The sequence below is a fragment of the Panthera pardus genome, unplaced genomic scaffold (assembly GCF_024362965.1).
Source record: "Panthera pardus isolate Hobbes unplaced genomic scaffold, ASM2436296v1 HiC_scaffold_2, whole genome shotgun sequence".
Lineage (NCBI taxonomy): Eukaryota > Metazoa > Chordata > Mammalia > Carnivora > Felidae > Panthera > Panthera pardus.
Window position 1 is genome coordinate 127,964,730 of NW_026526765.1, and position 27,621 is coordinate 127,992,350.

At 46.3% G+C, this 27,621-nt stretch overlaps 1 protein-coding gene and 1 non-coding gene across 3 annotated transcripts; one reads left to right on the forward strand and one right to left on the reverse strand.

Moving 5' to 3' along the window:
- The first annotated feature begins 272 nt into the window (after positions 1-272).
- On the forward strand, positions 273-27,162 carry VDAC1 (voltage dependent anion channel 1). 2 transcript variants are annotated; one of them, XM_019421997.2, is made up of 9 exons: positions 273-391; positions 11,130-11,202; positions 11,698-11,747; positions 12,663-12,815; positions 12,900-12,952; positions 19,361-19,588; positions 23,201-23,351; positions 25,238-25,295; positions 26,217-27,162. In XM_019421997.2, the coding sequence occupies exons 2-9, from the start codon at positions 11,136-11,138 to the stop codon at positions 26,306-26,308; spliced, it is 852 nt and encodes a 283-aa protein (XP_019277542.1). In that variant the 5' UTR covers positions 273-391; positions 11,130-11,135; the 3' UTR covers positions 26,309-27,162. The 2 variants fall into 2 exon arrangements, with proteins under 2 accessions (XP_019277542.1, XP_019277543.1); XM_019421998.2 differs by lacking the exon at positions 273-391 and adding an exon at positions 485-615.
- On the reverse strand, positions 17,034-17,136 carry LOC128778402 (U6 spliceosomal RNA). Its single transcript, XR_008423993.1, has one exon. It is a non-coding gene; the product is annotated as a U6 spliceosomal RNA (small nuclear RNA).
- Positions 27,163-27,621: the final 459 nt, after the last annotated feature.

Below are 27,621 nucleotides of genomic sequence, written 5' to 3' on the forward strand. Positions count from 1 at the left end.
TTCCGGGGATCAACTAGTCGAACCGGGCTAGGTCCTGGTCCGGCACCGCACGCCACATCATCTCTTGGGGGTGGGCCGTTGTCTCCCAGCCCCGAGATCCGGTTGGGGGCCCAGGATCCCGTGCGTCTTCCATTAGCGCAGGAGGCCCCGGGCCACGGCTAAGAGAACCGGAAGCCCCCACCCCCCCCAACGCGGGCTTCAACCTGGCGCGTTTCCAGCCAAAACTGGCTCCCATGGGCGGCTGGCACGCGTGTCCCCGCGCACGCACACATCTTGTACACGTCAGCCCCACGCCTCCCCGGTCCCGTGTCCGGGCGCACGCAGCACCCACGCGTGCCCGCACACGCCCGCGGGCACACGCATCCGCGGTGGGCACTGAGGGCGCAGGAAGGTAAGGGTTCTGGCCAGGAGCTGGTTGGGGACCCGGGCCCAGGCCTGGGCGGTGTCCGGGGCGGGCCCAGGGGCGGAGCTCGCCAGGCCCGGCGCGCAGGGTCGGGGCGGGTCCGCGCCGCCGCCGTCCGCGCTGTCCCGCCCTCGGCCCCGCCGCTGCTCTCCGTTCCTCGCGCTGCAGCCCCCGCGGTAGCAGCCGCCGAGCCCGCCGCCACCGCCCCCGAGGTAGGCGCTGCGGACATGGGCCCGCGATCTGCCGGCCTCTGGGGTCGCGGGCCCTGCCCTGGGGAGCTGAGCAGGAGGTGGGGGGGGCAGGAGCGGGCGTGGGCGAGGGGCTGAGGACCGGGCCCCAGGGGCCGAGCGGGAGCTCCCGGCGCAGAGCAGGCCGCACAGGCGGGCGGCAAGCGGGCCGGGGCGCGGGAGCGGGAGGCCGGACATCCGGGGGCGCCTGCGGCTGGGACTCGATCCTTCGGGGACCTGCGGGCGGAAGGGCACGGGCCGCCGCGTGAAGGCCAGGCCGGCTGCAGGTCTAGGTGACCTTTCCCGGCGGCGCCCTCTGGCCCTCGATCCCGCCAGCGCGGGTCGGGCGGGGAACCGCCTGCCCCCACACTCACCGGGCTGGGCGCACGGATCTGTGCGGGCCACGCTGTCGCCACCGGCATGAGTTCCTGTGACGACCGCGGCCCCTAGCTCCCAGCCCCACACGCCCTGTCCGGCCTGTCTGGTCCACGCCCGGAGAAGCTGGCGCCCGGCGCTGTTCCGCGCGTGCCAGCTCCCTACCGGGCGGAACGAGAGGCTGAGAGTCGACTTAGGCCGCAGGAGCCTGTGCAGTAGGCTCGGCCTTGGGAAAGGACGCCCTGCGGGGAGCGGATGTGGCCTCCTTGGCCTTAGGAGAGATCCTGGTTCGGTTGCTCATTCATTCACCGAGTGCGTCTGTGCCTTCACGAAACTGGTTGGAGCCCTTGGATTTCAGGGCTGCAATCCTAGTGACTTGCCCAAGGTCACACAGCCGGGGCGATACGAAGCCTAAGTTTTCTCATCTGTACAATAGGAGCAATTGTAGCTTTCCTTGTAGCGGCCATTCATCTTTGGGAAGAATGATATGAGTTGATTAACGGCAAACCTTCAGTAGAAACCTTGACACTTGAGGCTTTTGGGGAGGATTTAGCCCATCCTCTGTAGACCATTCTACTCCACTTGGTGTTCTGGAAAACGTTTAATAAATATAGCCCCTGTTATTTTAAACGTTATTGCTAAACACTTGTGTGCCAGGCATTGAGTAACTTCCATGATCATTAATGAAAAATTCTTTTAAGTTTATGGACAAGGTCAGGTTGAAGCAGGAAGTGCGTGCAGACCTGAGGGAAGGTTTCACCTGAGGTCTCCATCACCCTGACCAGCCTTACCTCCGCAGAGGAGGTAGAGAATGGGCCCCTACTTTGCCTAATGTGCTGTTGGCAAGGCCAGGGCAGGCTGCCCAGGGCTTGCCTTGTTTCTCCACCCCAGCTCTGGAATGAGTTCTCCAGGGTTAGGCTTAAGCCCTTTGCAGCTTTGTTTTCATTGCCTGGGGTGGTGCCATTTGGCACACAGTAGGTACTTGAGAAGGGTCTGTGGGGGTAAATGTGCTCTTCCTTTTTATCCAAGAGTCACCTTACCCTTACTGATAGGAGGATAGTTGTGGTTTTTGTTTTTTTGTTTTTTGTTTTTTTACCATTGCAGCATATGTCTTGTAGTAGTTGTTCATTAAGTATTTGTGAAGTTATTGAATGGGCATATGTAGTGGCTGCAGCCCCGGACCATATTCTCTTCATCTTGGACATCCTTTCTGAGGGACACACACATCTATCTCACTCACTTCCAGAAAATAGTCTTGCTTAGCCGAGGGTCACGCCTGTTTAAAGAGCTCCTGCGGAAAGTACAGCCCTAGAGCACTGAGACGCAAAACTGTTTCCCAATTTGACATAACTGCTTTAAACGTGCTATCTTCATTCTGTGACTTACCAGGTCCTGTGGGAAAGTTGTAGAACTGGTGTTTCTGGGCCTGCAGGGGAGGGCGACCAGGGTGAATGGGATTCTCCTAAGTGCTTTTCCCTTCTCTGATGGTGGGTGGTGGGTGGGTCGATAACTTCTGCTGGAGTTGTTCTGAATAAAATGCTTGACCTTGGGGAGGGGGGTACTGCTCTCAGTTGATTGCTTAGTTTTATTTCTGTATTTTTATTCTATTGGGTAGAGGCAAGGGCTGTCTGTAGACACAAACACAGGGGCTCCGGGAGACCATATAGTGAGGAGTTGCCTGTGGGCTGCCGATCCTGCTGGACCCTGGGCAGATGTGGACAGTAACCTTCAAGCTGGTGGTAATGAGGGACATTGACCCCCCCCCCCCCCATCTTTACTGATGGGATGCTCCCAAGGCACTGAAGTTCACTTTGCCCTTGATGGAATTTTAATGGCCTGACATCGTTGGTGGTGGTGACTGGGGAAGATGTGTGTGTGTGTGTGTGTGTGTGTGTGTGTGTGAGAGAGAGAGAGAGAGAGAGAGAGCCAGCCCAAACCTGCAGGCAGCCCCCTCAGGGAACTCAGAGAGTCTGTGGCCTTGGGCTCCCCACAGACTCTTCTGGTATCCACTGAGGAAAAGTGAGCAATGGGGTCCTCTGCTGGGCCTGGGCACAATCCTCCATTTTACTGCTTGCTCTCAGGGAGGTGAGGGTGAGTGGGCTTCTAAGCCCTTTTTCCAGAACTGTCCTGGAAAGAGTCCTGGGGAGCAGATTGAGCTCACAACACAGCTCTGACAAGAGCCACAGGATTGAGTACAGGTCAACTCACTGTCTTGTTCCTCAGTGTCTCCTTTATAAAAGTGTGACCATCATCATCATCGTCACAGTCATTCTTTATTGAGGGCTTGCTCAGCACCCTTCTGCGGGGGCTTAACATATGTGTGACGTTGAATGTACCATCCTGCAAACCCTGGGAGAGAGGCACTCTTTTTCATGGGTCAGGAGGCTTGAGCCCAGAGTTGGGATTTGGGACCTGGTCTGGCTAGTTCTAGTGCTGGTAATTCCACACTGAAGTTGCCACGGCAAGGGGCCATTGCCACCAGCTAATAGATGTGGATGCATCTGAAAGGTCGAATTTGCTGTTCAGAGGGGAACTGTTCTCCTTTCACGCTGAGCAGAGTGAACTTGTGTATGGCTGTGTGTAGGCTGCCTGGCAGTGGATTGTAATCAGTGGAGTCACTCCTCTTTGTTGCAAGGACAGTGACACTGGGTGTCTATCAGGAGAAAGGTCAGTTTTTACTGGGATGAGATAGGAGACATTCTTCCAGGACTTACCTGGACAATATTCAGCTCAAGAGTACCTCATGTGGTCAGGGAGGACTCTGGACCTTGTGGTTGAGGGTGGCCTTTTGATAACCTGCACAGCAGCGGTAATTATACTAAGAAATCTATAAAATGTAAACCTGTAATAAAATCCTCTCTCTGGTCGTTGTGTACTTACCACGTACCAGTCACTGTATTAAGTATTTCATATTAGCAGTCCTCACGGTGATGCTGAGACAGATACTCTTTCCCCATATTCGAGCTGAAGAAACGTGAAATGCATATACATTGTGACTTGCCCTGGGTCCCATATCTGGAGAGTCGTGGAGTGGTATTGGAACTCAGGGCTGCTTGACTCTCAAATCTACTTGCCCAAGCACTGTCTATTTAAACCCCACTGGGTCAAGCCAGGAAGCGAGGTTCCAGGAAATGTGAGGTGTCTGAGGTCAGACAGGAGCCCTGGGTGCACCTGGGACCCAGACCTTGCCATGCTGCCTGCCAGCCCAGGCTTTTCTTCCCTTGATGGGTGGGTGGGCCTGCAGGCTGCCCCCAAGTCAGTTACATTCCCTTGCGGCTTCTTATGGAAGGCTGTGCTGGTGGTGGCCTATCTCCCAGAGTGTTTTAAAATAGAAGCAATGCCTAGGAAGCCGGGCTCCCCGGTGTGAGCCTCTCGTGGAGTAGGAGGGGAGGGCAGCTGTACTGGGAGCACAGACTTGCTTCAGAGCACAGGTCACCGGCTTTGCCAGCATCCGGTAGACATAACCAGGGGCTGCCTTTTCCGTGAGATAGGGATAGGGGTGTGAGGAGGCTTCTGATGGTGTTGGCTTGATATATTGGCTTTCAGAGCTGGGCTAACCTCCTGCTGGGGAAGTTGCTTTTCCTGGTCCCCAGAGTTAGGGGGAGGTGCTTTTGTTCTAATCCCTGGCTGGTCTGGTGCTTCTCCTATGTGCTGGCCCAGTTCTGCTCAGACAAACCACCTTAAATGATGTTAGAGAAACAGCAGAACCAAAGGCTTTCCTACAATTTTCCCTTTCTAAGGGAAATCCAGGATGGTCATGGTGATGGTGGTGGAGGTGACTACCCTCTTGGTCAGGGGCCTTGCACGAATCAGTTGCACACTTACATGGGGTGATAAAAGAAAGCATAATGAAGGGGCCATTTGCAAAGGTGTGAGTAGAGTGTGGAGCTCCTTGGCAGGAGCTGTGGCCTTGGAAAGTAGTCACTGCCCACCTGAGGCCCAGCAGGGAGGGAGCTTGGGAAATGAGTACTCCAGCCTCTCTCTCCCATCTCCTGCTGGTGCCTCCTGTTGGCCAAAACCAACGATACATAGCCTTTGATAGCAATCCATAGTGATCAGCTCTTGGGTCACAGAGCAGGATGGAGGAGAAAAATGGATCTGAAGGGACAGAGAATATCCAGAATAATGGACTGTGATTAGTACTGCCATTTATGGAGCCCTCACCGTGTGCCAGATACTCCTACGTGCTCTGCCTACCTAACTTACTTAATCTTTGCAGTAGCTCTGGTAGAAAGGCACTAGTGTTAGCCCCATTTTATAGGTGAGCAAAATGAGACCCTGGGAGTGTAAGTTATCAGTGGCTTGTCCAAAGTTACACAGCTAGTAAAGGCTGGTGCTGGTAAATCCTCTGCCAGGCTCATAGCTCCTTCTCATAGTCACTGTGCCTTGCTGCCTGGGCACCCAGTTGTGCTGTGACAATCCGTGGCAGGGTGGCTCCTGGTGTTTGGGTCCTAGTGCTGTTGTACCCTTGCTCTTGAAGATGGTGTCTCTTAATCCATTAGGTGTTACCTTGCTCACAAGACTGAGTCTTGGGAACTTAAGGCCACTCTGCTCCCTGTGTCCCCCACCGCAGTGGTTGTTAGCTCTTTGAGGGTACCACGGCTCCTGTGCCAGGATTCTACCTCTGTCGACAGAAGTGCTGTCCTGCCTGTTTCTTAGGCTGCGAAAGGCTAAGAGGGAGGGAAGGAGGCTTTTGAACAAGTGCTTCAGGCCGTTCTCATGCACATTAAAGTTAGGGAGCCCTGCCCTACTCCTGCCTCCTGGGCAGGGTGGCCAGAGCCACAGGTGGTCATCTGGGGGTAGAATGTTCCCCCTGCAGGCCTTGCCTGTTAACCCTGCCATCTCACTGTAGTTGGAATCTGTTCTTGGAACCCAGATAGATACTTCCCACGTGGCCTTTTCCTTCTGGCACCTCTACTGCAGCAGTCTTTTAGAATGTGGCTTATTGTGGCATCGTGAAGGCAGCGTAGCTCAGTTTCAGACACGTTGGTTGGGTTTTTAAATTTTATGTCCTTAAAAAAGTTATCAGTATGTACAAACAACTTTAATAAAGTGGAATAAGAAATGAAAATCCTATTTTAACTCTCCTCCTTTCCTAAACCCCCTTCATTTCCAGAAGCAGCTCCCAGTCAGCCACAATGTACAGATGGGCTTGTAGCCTTCCTACATGCTTTCCCATCATTCACAAATGTGTGAGCGCATAAACGTGTGTGTGAAAGGGTTTTCCTCTAATAATGCAGAATTATACATTTTCTGTGACTTGCTTTGTGCAATGAACTACAGTTGGCCCTTGAACACTGTGGGGGTTAGGGGTGCATACTCCTCATGCAGTTGAAAATCCTTCTCTAATTTTTGACTCCCTCCCAATTTAACTACTACTGTTCACCTCAAGTTTTATTGATATTATACAGTCAATTAACACATATTTTGTATGTTATGTATGCATATATATTATATATTGTATTACAATAGAGTAAGCTGGATAAAAATATTACTACTTTTGAAAAGAACTCTTAAAAAATTTTTTTTTAATGTTTATTTATTTTTGAGAGACAGAGAGAGAGCATGAGCAGGGGAGGGGCAGAAAGGAGAGAGACACAGAATCCGAAGCAGGCTCCAGGCTGCGAGCTGTCAGCACAGAGCTTGATGCGGGACTTGAACTCACAAACTGCGAGATATGACCTGAGCTGAACTTGGACGCTTAACTGACTGAGTCACCCAGGCGCCCCTAGAGAAAAAATACTATTAACGAAATCATAAGGAAGAGAAAATACATTTACAGTATTGTATTTATTGAAAAAGATCCAACATATAAGTAGACTTGCGAAGTTCAAATCTGTTTTTCAAGGGTCAGCCATGTGTCAAAGATAGCTTTCTATGGCACCTTGCATAAATCCACCTCATTCTTTTTGATTACCACATGGTGCTCTTTAGTTTTTGTAAGTACCTTAATTTTCATTCATTTCCCCATTGGTGGACATTTAGATTTCTTCTGGCTTGTGTTACAGAACTAATGCTGCAGTTAGCATCCTCGTGTGCACCTCTCTGGGGACCTTGGCTGGGTTCCTAGCAGTCGAATTGTCTCTAGGTTAATGCATGCCCACTTACGCATTGGCCAGTAGTTGTCTCCAAAGGGGCTGTCCTATACTGGCGTGAACAGGGGTGACCATTTTCCACACCAATAGTGGATGTTTTCATTTGCATTTTTGCTGATTTGTTTGTTGAGTGAGCCTTTCAAACACAGGTGTGTCACTCACTCTACAGTGGCTCCCTGAGGCCCTTAGAGTAAAGTCCACACCTTGTTCTGAGGTAGTAAGTGGCCCTGCTCCCTTCTGAAGCCTGGTGGTCTCATCAGCCTGAGTTGAGTTCTCCTTAGGCCAAGGCGGGTGGAGAGGGTACTAGTTGTGGCTGTCTCCACCCCCCATTCCTGGCGGTGCTACAGCCTCCCTGTAGAGGGCGCTCCTGCTGCTTGGTGACATCACCGTTTACTTAGACTCTTGTCAGATACTAAGTTTCTATTTTTTTCCTTCTACTATAAAAGTACTTTCATGCTCCTTGCACATTTTCTCATTAAACAGACCTTTGTATTGAATACCTGCTACTTGCCAGGGCTTGTCATCTTTGACACATAGCTTTTTACATATTTTGGATAAATTTATGCATGACAGGCTCTGGGCTGCTTTGAGTTCAAGGGTGTGAGTTGGGGGTAGGTGTGCACGTGTGGGTGTGGTGGGGGCGCTGGAAGCAGAGCAGCTGTCACTGACAGGCAACTGATGAGTCAAGGAAGATATGTCCCCCCAAGGTGGAGGTTATGTAAGTGTTATGCAGACTGTGCTGGGTGATATACTATCTCTCCCCTCTGAGTTTCCAGTATGGGCTGGATTTTCATTCCTCGGCTGGAGTGGAGCTTGCATAATCTGTTCAAGGTCAGCCAGCGAATGGTTGGGTAGGTAGGCGAACAGGCAGTGGAGGGAAACAAGGGACTCCTGTCTCCCACTGTGACTTACTGGTCCTTCTCAAAGTCATCAGTGACTGTGGGAAGGTCTGCTCAGTCCAGTCCTGTCTGTCCCTCATGTTCCACTTATCCTTGGGAACCATGCTCGCAGGCTCTGCATTGAAGCCTTCACCCAGGCCGGCTTCTGATTCCCATCTGTCCAGGGCTGGCTGCTTTCCTGTGTCAAAGTGCCCCGCCTCACGCTCGGACTCTAGAGGCTGGGCTTCTGAAGGCACATTGGGTGGATGCCACCAAGACAGATGGTGAGCGATTTGGAGCGATTTGGAGCTGATCTAGGCGGAGGTAGGGGCCAGGGGGTCAGGGTTCAACCTTAGAATCAGCACAGGCAGCGTGTTAAATGAGAAAGCAGGATGCTGAGGTCTCTTTCACACCCCCCAGTCCCGGCCTGAGAAAACATGAATGGAAATCATTTCTACAAGATGATTTTTGCAGCGGGTGCTGAGAACTGTGTAAAAATGGGCATTTTCTAGGCGCTGTTGGCAGTTGTAAGAAAGCGGAGCTTTTCAGAGGCACATTGCCTCAGGCCTTGCCTCAGTCCTGTCAGATAAATGCAGGAGGTGACTGGGTGGGGAAAGTCGAAGACTGCAGCAAAAGCCTAGGGGAAGCTACAGTTGCACAGCAGGTGTGGGCCTGTGGTGAAGGGGAGCGTCTTGGCTTCTGGGTGGGTCTTTCCTCAGGTCCAGGAGTGGGTTTGGCTCCGCTCAGCTGGGGGTTCCTGTGCATCTTCCCTGCCAGGTGCTGAGCTGGAGCCGCAAGGAGAACCTGGCCTCATCCAAGCTCCCTCTGACCTCCCAGCTCCCTTGTGTTTGGATGGTAATCTCCTTAGTGGCCATGTACTTTAGGGTGATGTTTGTTGGTGGTGGAGTGTTTTTTGACAGGTGGTTTTGCTGGTTCTTTTTTTGGGGGATTAGTGATGAGTGAGAGCATTTGGGGAACATTAAATGATGAGTGATCTGCTTTTCTCTGATGCGAAAGCTGTTCGTGCCTGGTGAGGTGGGTCCTAGAGCCACAGCAGAGGGTACTTTTTGGAACGCCCTGGCCCCTGAGGTACAGGGAGGTCTTGGCTGAGCCAGAGAGGTTGCCACTGTACTGCTCTTTCCTCACCCTGGGGCTGAGTTTGCAGTCCAGCTGGGGAAGGGCAGCGCTGAAGAGGGGTGCTCAGTCCACTGATACCTGTTGGCACTGGTGGCCGTAGAGAATGTTCTGGATCTTTTGCTGAGATGTTCTGCAAGTTTCCTTGGGGCTCCATCACCTCAGCCTTTGATGCAGGTTTGTTTCCTTGCTTCTGGGAGGGGCCAGGGCCATCTGTGGCTGAGACATATCCACGCCTTAGGCTGGGGGTATTCTGCATGACCTGGTGGATGGTTTCTTTGGCTGTCCCTGGGGTGGACGTGCCTGTGAGGTTCGCTTGGGGTGGAAGGGGGACAGGTCGAGAGGGGGGGTCCCCAGACTTGAAACAGCCAATGGGGACAGCCTGAAATGGATCTTCCCCCATGCTCTTTGTGCCCTGATCCTAATGTGGACTGAGCTGTCCATGGTTCCAGCCTGATCACGTGCAAGAGATAACAAGAGCAACAAAGAGGATCATAAACAGCTCGCTGGGCTGCTCCACTCTGCTCTGACAAAAAAGTGAATGGAGGCGGAATTAGCAGAACCTCTGAAAAAAGTACCATAGGACCTGGACCACAATTTTATTACTTCAAGTGGTGGAAGTTTGTCGTTGTTTGTTTTATAGCGTACTCATTGCTTCTGTGGGCTCCTTGCAGCATCTAGGATGTTAAAGCTTATGTCAGGAATGCAGCTTCCTGTGGTGATGCTGCTCCCCCTAGGACCTGGTGATGCTGCTCCCCCTAGGACCGATTGAACTATTTTTCTTAACCGACGGAGCCATCCAGGCGTCCCGATTGAGACATTTTTCGTTGGGTTCCCACTTACCAGGAACATGCCGTGCAGGTGTTTGCTTGTGTGAGTGCATACGTCGGTGACTTCAGGTGGGATATATGCAGGCTCAGTTTGGAAATTTAGGTATACTATATTTTAAAAATTAATGGAACCATCCTTGGGTTAATTGGATTCCTGCTAATTAGGGCTGATGATTTGGGAAATGGAGAAGGTGCAGATCATGGTGCTTTCTCATGACTCCTTTCCTCCTGGATGGAGCACACTGTGTGTGTGTGTGTGTGTGTGTGTGTGTGCGCGCGTGTGTGCTCGCGCTGTCCTGGATTAGGATTTTAATTCTGTGTATGTAATGCGTCAGAATACAGCCTCTCAGGGACACAGTGTGGCCTTAGGGAAAGGACTCTGAATTACTTGCCTTCCTTGAACCCTGAGGTGTTTAATAAATGCTTGTTGACTTAGTGATATGCAACAATTTCAAGTAGTACTTTAAAAAATAAAGTCACATTGTAGCTCAATAGATGTTTGTTTGAATTGATTTTTTTTGGCGGGGCGAGGCGATGTGGTTATATCTCCTTCCATGTGAAGAGTTGCCTAATTGTTAGGTTTTACTGTATTCTCTGTGAGGAATCTGATACTCAAAAAAATGGGGTCCCCTGAAATACAAAGTTTTTTGAAAAGTTGCGTTTATTCTGGCACATAGTAGGTACTCTGTAAGTATTTTGTTGGAATGGATGAAATCAGAACCATATGGAAAATAGGATGGCCTGAAAAGCTCTGATTTCTATTCAGTACACTGAATGCCATAGCAGCCGACATTTTGTAAGAAGATATGTTTTATTGGCAAGAGTCCTGCGATTCAGTAAAGTAGCTGGCTCGTGGGAATTTCTCTTTGACAGTTAATTCATTCAGCAAATGTTTACCGACTGCTGCTATATTCTGCACTTGTGCTCAGTCTGGGGGTGCCAAGGAAGAAGAGGTCTAAAGGCAGGCTGGTCTGCTGTCGACAGAACTTACCTGGGTGTCTCTACCTCTCGACATGAGGAGGCACGAGAGAGCAAGGCTTCTCTGTGCACACCTGGGAGAATAAAGTGCCTGGGACTCTGTGCTGATGATTTTTATTGGTGGTTAATTATAGCTAATAATTTTTATTGATGGACAACTAATTTCCCTAATTACTGATGTGTGTCTTCTGGTGATTCTTTTATTGTAGCAGAAGATGGCTGTACCTCCCACGTATGCTGATCTTGGCAAATGTGCCAGGGATGTCTTCACCAAGGGTTATGGTGAGTGTTTCGGAGCTAATGGGCTGGGTTGGCATGTTTGGGATTTTACCCCTCACAGTTCGGGAGGCCTGGGTGGGTCAACTCTCAGAACTTTGATGTCGGGGGAAAAAAAAGACAAGCCTACTATGCCTAATAAAGCAGTGTTGGTTTGTATACCTGGTAAGGGCAGGCTTACGAATCACTGCAGACAAGTGGACGCCCTGGTTTCCTCTCCCACAGGCGGGAGCAGCTCTGTGTGTGCCGTGGTCATGGAGTGCAATTTCTAAGTGTTGCCCATCCTTAGGCCTGTGCTCACACTGTCCCGTACCTTTCCCTGTCATTCTGCTGGGAGCGCACAGCCACTGTTCGGTAGCCAAAGTTCCACACGTAGGCAGGCAGCAGTGGAGACAGGCACCCTGCACACTCACGGCATCTTGAAACAGGAGAAGGGAGGCAGAGATGCTGCTCTTGAGCTGGTTATTTAGCCTATTAACAGTTCCCATGTTCTTTCTTTAGGATTTGGCTTAATCAAACTCGATTTGAAGACAAAATCTGAGAATGGACTGGTAAGTTGTCTGACCGACATGGAGCATGGGGGTTTATCGTAGATCAGTGGAGAGGATAACTACCGTGTCCTGGGTGGCAGAGTCCAATGAAAGGACCTTTTTTTAAATTAAAAAATTTTTTTTTATTTTTTTGAGAGAGAGAGAGAGTGCGCACATAAGTCGGGAAGGGGCAGAGGGAGAGAGAAGGAGAGAATGTTAAACAGGCTCTGTGCTCAGCAAGGAGCCTGACACGGGGCTCAATGTCACAGCCGTGAGATCATGACCTGAGCTCAAATCAAGAGTTGGACGCTTAACTAACTGAGCCCCCCAGGTGCCCTGAAAGGACCTTTTTGATTGTGGCAGTTTGTGGTTGTCACATTCATTGCATCCTGTATGGGATGGGTGGTCCAGGGGCATGCTGCTGATAGGTCCCTAGTTTAGCAGCTGTTAATACTCACTGAGTTAATAAACTCTGTTTCATTTTTCCTTGTTTCTTTTTAAAATTGAGCTGTTTTCAATGCCACCTGATTATCAAAAAAAAAAAAAAAATTAGTAATCCCTTTTAGACTGTGTGTGTGAGGATTGTTGGAAGGAGGACGTTTAGGGGTTGATGTACTCCAGTGTCATCTTGAGCTCAGGGGTTTTGGTCTGTATTTGGCTGTAAGTATTGTGGAAGCGGGATTGTCTTCCTGTCGAGACTAATGTATTACCAGGGTGGAAGGAAGCTGTCTCCTGACAGAGAATTCCCCGTAAGAGTCTTTTAACTAACAGGGCTCTTTAATCCCATCTGTATTTAAATATTGAATTGAATTGTAGAAGTAGCCTTTGCCTCCACACATTCAGGTCTCACCTCTTGCATAAAGGAAAGTCCGTTCCATTTAGGATGCTTCAGTGGAGCCCTGGGGAACAGGCCGTGACTCTCTCTCTGCTTTACAGGAATTTACGAGCTCAGGTTCTGCCAACACTGAGACCACCAAAGTGACGGGCAGTCTGGAAACCAAGTACAGATGGACTGAATATGGTCTGACGTTTACGGAGAAATGGAACACTGACAACACATTAGGCACAGAGATTACTGTGGAGGATCAGGTAATGGTGGTCACTGCGAAGAGACACAGTTTTATTCTGCTGCCCTGCCTTTGACTAAACCTGGCATGTTTCTTTTCTGTTCAGCTTGCACGTGGACTGAAGCTGACCTTTGATTCATCCTTCTCACCAAACACAGGGTAAGAATCTCACGTGTTTTCTTAGCAAGGACGTTTAACAGTGTTTTATCTGTTTGTTTTTAAAAATTTTTTTTAATGTTTTATTTATTTTTGAGACAGGGAGAGACAGAGCATGAATGGGGCAGGGTCAGAGAGAGAGGGAGACACAGAATCTGAAACAGGCTCCAAACTCTGAGCTGTCAGCACAGAGCCCGACGTGGGGCTCGAACCCACGGACCGAGAGATCATGACCTGAGCCGAAGTCGGATGCTCAACTGACTGAGCCACCCAGGCGCCCCTTACATTTTTTTTTAATGTTTATTTTTGAGAGAGAGAGAGAGAGAGCGCACATGAGCATGGGAGGGGCAGAGAGAGAGAGGGAGACACAGAATCCAAATCAGGCTCCAGGCTCTGAGCAGCACAGAGCCTGACGTGGGGCTCAAACTCATGAACTGTGAGATCATGACCTGAGCCAAAGCTGGACGCTTAACCAACCGACTGAGCCACCCAGGCACCCCTAACAGTGTTTTATAGTGAGATTCTGTGCTGCGTGTTGTGGCCATCCTGGCTTCATCTGTGGAGGGCTACAAGATTTGTGTGGTCTAGTAATGCTGTGTTTCATGTGAGTGAGGCTGCTGGGAATGATGTAAGCGGCCAAGGCTGTAGACAGCCGGCGATGTTGGGAAGCAGTGTCTGAGCGATCATTGTTGCCAGCCCCAGTTTTCAGGCTGGGAGGGCCCTTTCCCCAGTTTTCTACATAGAAGCACTGAGAGAAGATGGGTTTTAAGTGCAATGTGGCTCCTGAGGCTGCACTTTTTGCCCCATATCCCCCAGCCACAAACCAATTATGCTTCACTGTTATTGGGCTCATCAGGAGGCAAGACCGTGTGTTGGTTGCCTCAGCCCCTGGTGCTTTTCAAAGTGACTAGATGGGACACATGTTGCACAAATAGCATGTCGGGTTCCCTTACATCATACACCCAGCTTCTCCTAATGTTAACATCTTACATAACTATGATGTAATTATCAGAACCAGGAAATTTATATGGCTGTCATACAGTTAACTAATTTGTTGTCCTACTGATGTCTTAGTTCTGGTCCATGACCCATTTCAGGATACTAGATTGCATTTAGTCCTCAAATCTCTTTGGTCTCCTCTAATCTAGAACGTAGTCTTTCTTTGTCTTTCATGACCTGGACACTGTTAAATAGGATTGATGAATTATTTTGTAGAATCCTTCAGTTTGGATTTGTCTGATGTTTCCTCATGGTCAAACTCAGGTTATGCCTTTTTATTATATTATGTTATATTATTGTTATATTATTTATTTTATTATCTTATAACACTTCTGTTATACAGCCACAGAAGTGATGTTGGGTCTGTCTTGTGCGTGATATCAGGATGTGTATGTCAGTATTCTTTACTGGTGATACTAACTTTGATCACTTGATTAAAGTGGTGTTTGCCAGGTTTCTCTATGAAGTTACTTTTCTCTTTGTAAATGGGTATGTCGGGAGATACTGTGAGACTATGTAAATATTCTGTTTCTTACTTTTTGAAAAACAAAATTAGTATCCATAGTGATTCTTGCCTGCAAATAGTATGTTTGGTAAAGATTTTCTCTTCCCATCATGCCTTCTGCATTTATTAATTGGGATTCTACTCTAAGGAGGAGCTCTTCCTTCTCCATTTATTTATTGAATCATTTATTTATATTGATATGGATCCACAGACATTTATTCTGTGGGTTATAACCTATTACCACAATATATTTGATTCCTCATTTGTTTCAGATATGGCCATTGGGCGTGTCTCCAAGTGTGCTTTTGATAATCCCCTGTCACTTCTTTTGAGCTCTACTTCGGAAGATATAGCAGGCTCATCTTTTGCTCTAGTCCTGCCATCAGGCATTTCTGCAAGGAGCTTCAGTTCCTTTTATTGAAGAATGGCATATAGAAACCAAGATGGTGGGCACAGTGTATCCGCATTGCTCCTGGGTATTTGAGGCAGGTTTTGATGGTTTATGGAGATTGGAAGTGAAAGCTGGCTTTCCAAACCTACTGAGGCGGATAGCCTGGGAAAGCATCGTGGCTTCTGAAGGAGCTGAGTGTAGACCACAAATGGATGAGGCTGCAAACTCCTCTAGGGACCAGCCCCCACATTGAGCACCTACCACAGAAAAACCAGATCGTTAACTGGATATCAGAGTCATGCCTCTCTCAGGTGCTTGTCAAGTTAGTGCTATTGTTTAAATAGCTTAAAAAAAAAAAAAAATCCCAGTAATACTTGAAAGAGGGAAAACTCCAAAGATGTGGAGTGTTGCATTAGAGCAGAAGCCTGGAGAGAAACCCGAGTCACTGCCCGAGCACTGCCTATTCTCTGAGGACTTTGTGCTCCTGGCCAGAATTCATTGAGACAGGGTAAGGAGGCACCATGTAAATGGTCTGGGATGGCTGGTCCACACCACTGGTCAGAGGCCCTGCCACAAGCAGCACACTTTGGTCAGCAGCAGCTTTTTACCCAGTGGTTATAAGATCCCTGATTTTTACAGTGCTGGTCTCCCTCCCTTCCTAAATGTCAGCCTCCAAGCAGCTGCCTTTCATCAATCACCCCACTAGCATGGTGCCAGTTGGATAAGCAAAAACCCAGGTTGCTTCCTCCAAAGGGTAGGCAGACCAGAAGAGGTTTATTTTATTTTGAGAGAAAGAGAGAGAGAGAGCACGCATGAGCAGAGGAGGGGCAGGGAGAGACAGGGAGAGAAAGAATCCCAAGCAGGCTCTGTACTGTCAGCTTGGAGCTCTACACAGGGCTTGATCTGACGAACCATGAGATCATGACACCAGGTGCCCCTATTTTGAGTTTTTCTTATTGACAGATAATTTGTTTGGTTGTTATTCCTTTCCTTCAAAGCTTGTGAAAATGTACCAAAGCAACTTGAACAAAAGTTGTAAGCATCATTGTCACTTGTGAAGGGTGTTTGGCTTTATTTTCAACCATGACCTTGGAAATTCTCATCTCCTTGATGACTTGGAATGTTTAACCTTAAATTTTTTGTTATAGAAAATTTCAAACATACTAAAGACTGGTATATTAAACACTCATCAGGGGGGTGCCTGGGTGGCTCAGTTAAGCCTCCGACTTCAGTTCAGGTCATGATCTCGCGGTCCTTGGGTTCAAGCGCTGCCTTGAGCTCTGTGCTGACAGCTCAGAGCGCGGAGCCTGGTTTGAATTCTGTGTCTCCCTCTCTCTCTGCCTCTCCCCTGTTTGCTCTCTGTCTCTCTCTCAAAAATAAACATTAAAAAAAAAATAAACCTTCATCATGTTCCCATCACCCAGCTTTAATAATTATCAACCCATAGCTAATTATGTTTTATTTATGCACTCACAATCAGTCTCTTCCACCCTCAGATTATTTTGAATAACAGTTATTGCATAATTTCATCTGTAGATATTTTAATATATATCTTTAAAAATTTTTTTTAAATGTTTATTTATTATTGAGAGACAGAGAGAGAGACAGAGCATGAGCATGGGAGGGGCACAGACAGGAGAAGACACAGAATCCAAAGCAGGCTCCAGGCTCTGAGCTGTCAGCACAGAGCCCAACACGGGGCTCGAGCTCACAAACTGTGAGGTCATGACCTGAGCTGAAGTCGGACACTTAACTGACTGAGCCACCCAGGTGCCCCAATATGTATCTTTAAATGATGATTCTTTTTTTTTTTTTTTTTTTTTAGTTTATTCTGAGAGCACAAGTGGGGTAGGGGCAGAGAGAGAGGGAGAGAGAATTCTAAGCAGGCTCTGAGCCATCAGTGCAGAGCTTGACATGGGGCTTGAACCCATGAACTGAGAGATCATGCCCTGAGCCGAGATCAAGAGTCAGATGAACTGACTGAGCCACCCAGCTGCCACTTGTTTTTATTTTAATTCCAGTAGTTAACAGTCTTGTGTATTAGTTTCAGGTGTACAATATAGTGATTCAACAATTCCATACATTACCTGGTGCTGATCATGACAAGTGCACTCCTTAAGCCCATCACCTATTTCACCCAACCCCTGGCCCCCTCCCATCTGGTAACTGTCAGCTTGTTCTCTGTAGTTAAAGATTTGCAACGTTTCACGAATTTGTATGTCGCCCTTCTGCAGGGGCCATGTTAATCTTCCCTGTATCGTTTCAGTTTTAATACATGTGCTGCTGAGGCACACATTTTTTAAAAAAAGTTTAGTCACAAAATGATTACATTGTAAAAAATTAATCATCTTTCTTTAATATTGTTAAATCTCTAGTCCGATCAAATTTACATAGTTTCATAAAAAAACTTTTTTTAATGTTTATTTATTTCTGAGAGAGAGAGAGAGAGAGAGCACAAGTGGAGGAGGGACAGGGAGAGAGGGAGACACAGAATCTGAAGTAGGCTCCAGGCTCCGAGCTATCAGCACAGAGCCTGATGTGGGGCTCAAACTCCTGAGCTGTGAGATCATGACCTGAGCCGAAGTCAGACACTTAACCGACAGAGTCACCCAGGTGCTCCTAAATGATTTCATTTTTAATTTATAGAATTAATATAGAAATTAATAGAAATTAATATAGAAAAAATTGTCTGTGCAAAATTGTGAAAATTGGGTCGTTTGCCTCCTTAAATCTCTTTAATTTTTAGATTCTCCTCTGCCTTTTTCTCCCCCCCTTCTAACTTATTTGTTGAAAGTAGGTCATTTGTCTCATAAGATTACACATAGACTAAACTATGCTGTATGTATCTCTATGGTCATTAAAAAATTAAAAAAAAAATATTTATATATATTTTTGAGACAGAGAGAGACAGAGCATCAGCAGGGAAGGGGCAGAAAGAGAGGGAGACACAGAATCCGAAGCAGGCTCCAGGCTCTGAGCTCTCAGCACAGAGCCCAGTGCGGGGCTCAAACTCACAGACTGTGAGATCATGACTTGAGCTGAAGTCAGACACTTAACCAACTGAGCCACCCAGGCGCCCCTCTCTATGGTCATTTAACTTGTTACCCTGTCCCTCATATTTACTGTGAATTGGTAAGTCTACAGGCTTCATTGCATTTAGATTCCATTGGGGAGGGGAAAGGGTAGAATAAAAGTGGTGACGTATGCTTCCATTGGATGTGCATAGAAGGCTGGGTTTTTTCTTTGTACGTTAGTGCTATTCACAGTTCACTCAGGGGTTACAGACTGGTGATAATTCCACTTTAATCATTTATTCTTCATTTATTAGGTAGACTATTTTGATAAAAAGAAACTTCTAAACTATTGGTTACTCTGAGATAGTGTATCAAAGGTAGTAAACGTTTGCTTCCTTTTTATTTACTGTTTCAAAGTAACACATTGGTTCTCTAGTCTCTAAAGATGCCCAGTGTGTGTGTTTTAAGTGTCAGTATGAATGAGTTCATAGATTTAAACATATTTGATATGTTTCAATCCATTGCCAGTATTTTTTTTTTCAAAATTTTAATGTTTATTCATTTTTGAGAGACAGAGACAGAATTCGAGCAGGGGCGGGGGCAGAGAGAGAGAGAGGGAGACGCAGAATCTGAAGCAGGCTCCAGGCTCTGAGGTTTCCCAGCCCCCATGACTACAGGGTCCCGGGTTCTACATCTGTACCCAGGTCTCAGAAATACATGCTCATTGGGATCTCATGAATACCGAGTTAAAAGCTATCTGTCATATTTACTTAGGAGGGATGTACCTAGTATTTGTTTCTTTATTTACTTACTAAGTGAACCACAAAGTAAGAAAGCAACCATCTCCTTAAAAGCTGCTGTTTAGGAGCGCTTGGGTGGCTCAGTTGGTTAAGCATCCGACTCTTGGTTTTGGCTCAGGTCCTGATCTCAGGGTTTCGTGAGTTCAAGCCCCACATCGGGCTCCATGCTGACAGTGTGGAGCCTGCTTGGGATTTTCAGTCTCCCTCTCTCTCCGCCCCTCCCCCACTTATGCTCTCTCTGTATCTCTTGAAATAAAAGCTTGAAAAAAAAAGCTGCTGTTTAGATAGATGCCTTCATGACAGATATAATGTGTCTTTTTCATAGACTTGGAGAATAGCAAAGATACATCTGTTTCATAATTACATGAGCGCTCTACCTAATAAATGCCTGTGTAGGCTCTTACATTAGGCACAGGGAGAGGTTAGTAAAGGAAAATTACTTAGTGCCCCCCTTGCCTATGTTCTCACTTGATTATTGTGGCATTTCTGCAGATGGGTTTGTGGTTGAAGAGAGGTTGTGTTCTTCCATTGGGGCACAGCAGCTGCTTAAGGGAGATCTGGGGTGTGCTGACTTTGCCCTCCATCCCTGTATATAACCTGAGCTTTAAAACTTTTTTTTTTTTTTTTTTTTTTGCATTCTTTTGGTATCGTTGTCACAAGGTGAGTTAGCTTATGACTTTAATACAATTTCTTTTCCTTCAGGAAAAAAAATGCTAAAATCAAGACAGGGTATAAGCGGGAGCACATCAACCTGGGCTGTGACGTGGATTTCGACATCGCCGGCCCTTCGATCCGGGGCGCTCTGGTGCTGGGTTATGAGGGCTGGCTGGCTGGCTACCAGATGAATTTTGAGACTGCAAAGTCTCGAGTGACCCAGAGCAACTTTGCAGTTGGCTACAAGACTGACGAATTCCAGCTCCACACTAACGTGTAAGTACGTGAGTGTCATGTGTAAGTGTGTGCGGGAGGGGGATTGCTTTTCAAGCTCACATTTTAATCACTTTAAAGTGAGTGTTTTGACATCACATGAGCCACATGGCCTGCTGGTCTTTTTCTGTTTCCCACCTGTCCAATTCTGGAAGTGGTTTGGGCTCTTTGTGTTCTAGAGACGGTCGGAGCTGTCACTGGTACAGAATGACTGATCAGTTACAGCAAGGGCATGACGTCAGTCCAGTGGAGTGTCCCTTCCCTTTGTGGGCATTGGAACTCCTTTCATTGTTAGTAACAAAATAGTGGGGAAAGGTGTGGCTGCCCCTCTTTCTCTGTATGAAGCCTGAGGTCAGTTTGCCATGCTTAATGAAATATAGATCTGAGACACCAGGTTAGGGGATGATGATCTCAGTTCCATACAGTGTCTTCTCATGGCAGAGCATGCAAAAGTTGACTAACTACCAGATAGTACAGTGAAGGGAAGAGAAAAGTGCAGATTGACTTAGCCCCTTGTAGTTAAGCTTGGGAATTGGAGTGCAGTGGAGTGCTGATGTAGGTGAAGGGAAACGGATGTTTCATCTCTAAAATCCCGATGCCACAATTGGGGGACAACTTTTTCGGATTTCTTTCTTTCCACTAGAGGTCACTAAAGAAGTGACTTCTTAAAGTTAAGTGGTACATGTATAGTATTTAATAACATTTCCACTTACAAAGTTTTTTGAAAAATTTTTATACAGTAGTTCCCCCGTAACTGCCATTTCACTTTTTGCGATGTCACTTACCCATAGTCAACCACGGTCCAGAAGTGGATGATCCCCCTTCTGATGTATTTTTGGAAGGTCAGCGGTAGTCCGATGCTACGTCACAGGCCTGTGTCACTCACCTCACTTCATCCCATCATGTAGGCATTTTATCATCTCACATCATCATAACAAGGCCATACATAGTACAATAGGTATTTTGAGACAGAGAGCACATTCATATAACTTATATTACAGTATGTTGTTTTAATTGTTCTATTAAAATCATGAAAGTTATTGTTGCTGATCTCTTACTGCGTCTACTTTATAAATTTTGTCATAGGTATGGATGTATAGGAGAAAATGTAGCCTATATGTAGGGTTCGGTACTGTCTGTGGTTTCAGGCATCCCCTGGGGGTCTTGGAATGGATCCCCTACAGATAAGGAAGGGCTACTGTAATTAGTATAATTAACATAACAGAATTAATATAACAGATCTATTATTTTGAGTTTTGAGTTTATTTATATTTATTTATTTTAACATAACAGAATTAATATAACAGATCTATTTTGAGTTTATTTATTTATGTTAACATAACAGAATTAATATGATATAACAGATCTATTATAATAAGTTTTGAGTTTATTTTTTCAATGTTTGTTTATTTTTGAGAGGGAGAGAAACAGCGTGAGTGGGGGAGGGGCAGAGAGAGAGGGAGACACAGAATCTGAAGCAGGCTCCAGGCTCTGAGCTGAGTCGTCAGCACAGAGCCCGATGCGGGGCTTGAACCCATGAACCGCAAGATCATGACCTGAGCCGAAGTCAGAAGCTTAACTGACTCAGCCGCCCAGGCACCCCTATTTATTTATTTATTTTTAAAGTTTATTTTTGAGAGGGGGGGAGGGGCAGAAAGAGAGGGGGGGTGGGGACAGAGGATCCAAAGCAGGCTTAGCTGACAGCAGCGAGATCATGACCTGAGCCGAAGTTGAAAGCTGGACGCCCAACCAACTAAGCCACCCAGGCACCCCAGTTTTGAGTTTTTTGAAGCTAAAAAGTCACAGGAAAACCAGAGTGATGGACAGTCCAGTGGTTTCTGGAGTGGGAGTGGGGGAGAGTGTGACTGCCCAGGGGTGGTGTGAGGAGATTTGGGGGTGGTGGAGCTGTTCCTTATCCTGATTGTGGTGGTGGTCACACAAATCTTGTACACGTGTTAAAATTCATAGAAATGTACACCCCCCCCCAAAAAAAGTCAAAAAAGGTATATAAATTCAAAAAAGGCAACATACAAAAATGTCACAGGAAAAAGGACACAAGCAATAGAAGTGTTTTTTAAGTTAGAGTTATGACTGAAATGGAAAGTCCTTCCTTGGTGTCGAATTGGAAATTGGCACCAATTCTAGGAATAGCAATGGCCCTTACTGTTTTCCCCACATACCTGAGCCTCACATACCTGATTTTATTAAGTGGACACGGTTTATTTTTAGCTGGCGTGGAAACTGCCGACACAGCCATCTGGGTTGTCCTAGGGCTTGCAGAGACCCAAGTGTCATAGTTGTGCTCTGTGCTTCATGTAGATGAATTTGAACAATGACTTCCCTCTGTTTATGGTTTTGAGAGCTCCCAACAGGAAGGCAGTGTTGCTGGTTTTAGAATATAATGAAAAATCTGACATTTTTTAGATACACATGTGAGCCCAAGAAAATTTCCCGATTTCAGTTATACTAAAGTTAATCAAAAACTTTAGTTTTGTCTGTGACAAGCTGCTGTTCTGTGGATTTTCTGGTTCCCTGCAAATCAGGGGGTGCCTGTCCTGGCCTTGTACTTTCTGGAAGTACAAGGTCTGTATCACTGAATTTCAGGGGAAAACTTGAGCATTTAGAATGTATTTAATGAGCATCTACTTTAGGGAGAGTATATTAGTGAGGAGCGGAGTTTGCAGTGAATCAGCAGTTTGTCCCTGGATTAGTGAGTTCTAAGCTCTTTGCTGAATTCCGGAGTACGTGGGCTCTGCCTTACTAGTTTCTGATGACATTTCTACTTGAAGCACCCAAAATGACGAGGCAGAACTTTGACATTGTTTTATGTTAAAAATGGAAAGGAGGGGAAAGGGATATTTCCAAATCACACTGTGGTGTGTTTGGAAGAGATGAAGGAGTTTGTCCAGTTCGGTTTCATTCCATTTTTGAAAGACGGAAACATTTTGTAATGCACCAAGTGTCTCCTTTTCATCCCATCAGAACTGTAGAGATTTTGCAGTTTGGGCCAAGAGTATTGCACAGGTGGAAAAGTCTGAATTGCAGGTCAAGTTCTTCTGTAATTGCTGCCCCTCCAGGGGGCTAGGTGGGTTTTGGCTGTGCCCGCTCAGCAGTGGCTGCAGCTGGTGGTGCTAAGGGCTGTAACCTTCTGAAGAACATGGGTGGCCCACACTTTCTTACCATTTCTGGTTGTGTTCTCTTCTCATTTGCTTCTACTCCCTTACCACTGTTATGATAGATGCATTGACAAAAGAGGTAACATAGCAGCAGCAGCAAAAAAAAAAAAAAAAAAAATCACCCAGAATTCCATTTTCTTAGTTGCTGCTTCTATTTTAAAGAATATTTTGGAAGCAGATTTCAAATTCCATGCAGCCTCAGCTTCCTGCCTTTGGGTGTTCCCAATGGTGGTTGAAAACTAGCCTCTCCCTTCCTTTGAACCTTCCCAAAGCTGGTGTCTGTTCCATTCCTATCAGGCTTTTCCCTACTTTGGTACTCGTTTTGTGATCATTTTGGTCCATTTATAGCAGCCCTGCCCTCTGTCAGACTTGGACCACTGTGCCCAGCTCCAGCCTGCCTTCAGGGGTGGATGGGCACCTGTGCTCTGATTGTTTGCAGAAACGATGGGACAGAGTTTGGTGGCTCCATTTATCAGAAGGTGAACAAGAAGTTAGAGACCGCCGTTAATCTGGCCTGGACAGCAGGAAATAGTAACACTCGCTTTGGAATAGCGGCCAAGTATCAGATTGATCCTGACGCCTGCTTCTCGGTGAGTACCTGTGGAATCACGCATCACCCAGGCTCCACCTGAAGCTTAGGATGGAATCCTTCTGGATTGCTGGAGTTCCATGCTGGAGCTAGAGATTTTTTTTCTCTATGCAAAGAGTTTGAAATGAGGAAAGTGATGATAGTAATAGCTCTTACTGTAGATGCCAGCCACTGTGCGGAGCCCATTTATGTGTGGGTTACTGTCTTTAATTCTTACACAACCTATTTGAGGCAGGTGCCTTTAAAAAAAAAGAAATATCATTCCAACCCTGTTTGCACAAATGAGGAACTGGAAATTCAGAGAGGCTGAGGGCAGATGGAGCACACATCTGGTAAGTGCTGGGGTGCTGGGCCTGGACTTGACCCACACTGGTTTGCTCTGGAGCCTGCTCTTATCAGCCCATGTTCCATGCTGCAGACTCTAAAGGGGGTCACCTTGAACCCTAAGGTTTTATTTTTTTATTTTTATTGTTTTAATGTTTATTTTCGAGAGATAGGGCAGTCAGGGGAGGGGCAGAGAGCGAGGGAGACAGAGAATCCGAAGCAGGCTCCGCGCTGACAGGGGAGAGCCTGGTGTAGGCTCAAACTCATGAACTGTGAGGTCATTACCTGTGCTAAAGTGGGCTGTTTAACTGACTGGCCACCAAGGCATCTCCCCCCTGGCTTAAAAAAATTATTACTATTATTATTTTTTTTGAGAGAGAGAGGACCCTCAGGATTCATGTTCATTTAATGCTTCTCATTTTTCATCCTCTTGCCAGCTCTTGTATTGGATATTAAGACACCAGACCCTGGCACTTAGTAGTTGGCATCTAATCTTGCAGACTCGGTGGCATTGCTCGCGGTTGAGTTGCTGCACGATTTTTGCATTAAATCCTGTTGAACTCATCTCTGTTGTCACAGGGCACTGCTGGCTGCTTCCCTTTGGGGTGGAATGCGGAAGTCTCATGTTGCAGGATGGTTATTGTGTAATTTACAAACAGCCCATTTGAAATGGGAACTGAATTTGGCTCCCTTAAAGTTACGCAGTTAAAAACAAAGGAAGAGGGGCCTTATTAATTAGATGGTATAAGCAAAAAGGAACAGCCAGATGGGGCCCTTACTGCCAGGAAATCTTTCCCCCTGCTTTGTTCTTTCTTATGGAAGTTGTCAGGTCTGAAAACAGCATTCAAGCAGGAAAACGTACCTTGGCAGCCTCAGCTTTTGCCAGGACTTGGTGTTCTCATGACATGAGCCTTCTCTGCTCCTGACCTCTCCTTGTTTCACTAGAAAGGGGGTCAGGGGGAGGCCCAGATTTTCCTACAACTCAGGCAGAGGAATGAGGGTAACATTGACTCAACTTCTTTATTGAACTTAATTATTAATTAGCATTCACAAAATGCTGAAATTTAAGTGACTGGCTAGGTCATTCTTTTGCTCCAGGATGCATTTTATTTTATTTTATTTTATTTTAATGTTTTATTTATTTTTGAGAGACAGAGTATGAGCGGGGAAGGGGCAGAGAGAGAGGGAGACACAGAATCTGAAGCAGGCTCTAGGCTCTGAGCTATCAGCACAGAGCCCGATGGAGAGCTTGAACCCATGAACTGTGAGATCATGACCTGAGCCGAAGTGAGACTCTTAACTGACTGAGCCATCCGGGCACCCCATAACTTTCCTTTAACTGACAGTTGTGTTGACTCTTTGAGTTTCTTTTCTGAGACTTTGCTCTCAAATTTGATATATTTCATGTTGAATTTAATGAATTTCATAATCAAAGTGGTCATGAAAAAAGAGAATTTGATTCTGAAGGTCTGAGTTGGTTGGTTCCAAAGCTCTTACTCATTTTGGAGATGAAAACATAAAGTACTTAACAATTTCACTCTGTCTTATCTTTTCCTTGACTAGGCTAAAGTGAACAACTCCAGCCTGATAGGTTTAGGATACACTCAGACCCTAAAGCCAGGTAAGCGTTGCTTTGAAAGTTAGTGAAATTGTTTCTTTGCCTTAAAGAAAAATTGTGGTGCTGGTTTGCTGCTTTATGTTACTGCTTATATAATGCCTGAATAGTACATTATAAACGAGTGGAGAGAAAGTTTTATAATTAAATGTTTATAAAAGTGTGCAGAATTGTTATAAAACATTTGGAGCATAGAAGTAGTAAGTAGGAGAGAAAAAGGCCAAGGCTAGAGTGTTACACTTTTGGTTATTTTCTTCCATCTGTTTTTCCATTGTGTACGTAGTGTCTGATACTTATTTCTAGCAGATTCTTAAAACTAGCCCATAAGTCATCCTCATTGTAAAACCGTTGTGCCGATTTCCTCTGCACAGGTGGCTAGTCTGGTCCATAGTATGTTAGAACTACGGGAGATAATACCACTTTGGGATTGGTTTGGTCAAGTTGGGTCTTTGAACTCTACAAATCTGAGATTACATGATGAAAGAATCAAACTTTCAAATACCAGTTAGTCGCATGCACGTGTGTGTGTTTGTGTCCATGCCGAGAGTGAGATCTCAGAGTCTGATTTATGGTTGGACTTCCTTTCAAGGCACTTTTGCTGAAGAAGCTTACTGCATGGTGCCACTAGAAGAGAGATGATTGTAGCAGGGGGCAATGAGAGGACAAAGTAAAGTGGACTCCCTAAAGTGGATTTGGAAAGCCTGTGGAATTAATCAGATGGGTGTTCAGTAACAGGGACTGATGGGCCGTGTGGTTTTTTTGCCTGCTGATCACACACAGCTGAAGCAGGTTTTGAATCTGGTGTTGTCTTGCCATTGTGCTTAGGTACTCCTCCTTGTGTTAACCTTTCTGCTCTGTGTTGACCTTTCTTTTTGTTTCTCTCCTCCATCCCTCCCCTTTCCTTGTCCCTGGTTATTCCCCTTGCAGGTATCAAACTGACGCTCTCAGCTTTGCTGGATGGCAAGAATGTCAATGCTGGTGGCCACAAGCTTGGTCTAGGACTGGAATTTCAGGCATAAACAAATACTGTACAATCGTTTAATTTTAAACTATTTTGAGCATAGCTACCTTCAGAATTTAGTGTACCTTTTAATGTCGTATGTCTGGGATGCGAGTATTGCTAAATATCATGTTAGACCTCCAGGTTAAAGATGATTCAGCTTTAAGGTGTTACCCTTTCAGAGGTACAGAAGAAACCCAATTCCAAGAAAAGTCCTTTCAGCTGTAGACTTTGGGGGACCTTGGTGGCCCTCTAGAATTGTCAGGTTTCTTTTTTATCTAGAAATGGCTGCAAGTGGAAGCTGAGACTTCGTAGGCACTTTGTAAACTGGTATTGGGTAAATGGATGAAATTATGACTTCCTGAGAATTAACTTTGGTTTCCTATCCTAATGAAGGAGAGACTCACTGATGGTGTGTACAAAATCATCTGAAAGAGACTTTTTTAGACAGATTTTCATGACCTGTTTCCACCCCAGTCCATCACCTCTTTTACACCAAAAGTAGTCTGCAGGGCGTGGTAGCTGTTTCTTTTGTGCCATTTGGGGTGGAGAAGGTGGATGTGATGAAGCCAATAATTCAGGACTTAATTCCCTCTCATGTTGTGTTTTTTTTTGCCCTTGCACCAGAGTATGAAATAGCTTCTAAGAGTCCCAGCTGCAAGCTGGGAAGAGTCTCTGTGACTGTAATCACATGGTGACAACATTCGGAATCTAAATTGGACTTCTGTTGTATTCTCGCCACTCAGTTTATTTTTTAGCAGTTTAATGGGTACATTTTAGAGTCTTCCATTTTGTGTGGAATTAGATCCTCCCCTTCAAATGCTGTAATTAACATCACTTAAAGTAAAACTTGAATAAAATATTGAAACCTCATCCTTCTGTTGTTTTTATTATATTAATAAAAGTGTGAATAAACAGGGCATTTGGCATTTGTGTTTGCACTGTATGTGTGTATGTTGTGTGTGTATGAGAGGGGGATTTTTAGTTTTCTGTTGTTGCATAACAAATGACCCAAATACAGTTGCTTAGAACAACACTCAGTATTTATTTCACAGGTCTCTAGGTCAGAATTCCAGCATGGTATGGCTGGATTTTCTGTTAAAATTCTCATAATGCTGAAATTAGGATGTCTGCCAGACTGTGTTCCCGTCTGGAGCTTGAGGTCCCCTTCCTAGGTCACATGGTTGTGGCAGAATTCAGCTCCTTTCAGTTGTAGGATAATGGCTCCTATTTCCTTGCTGGCCATCAGCTAGGGGCTCCTCTCAGCAAATAGAGACCACCTGTCTTCCTTGCTGCATGGCCCCCTCCCATCTTCACAGCTGGAATGGAGTA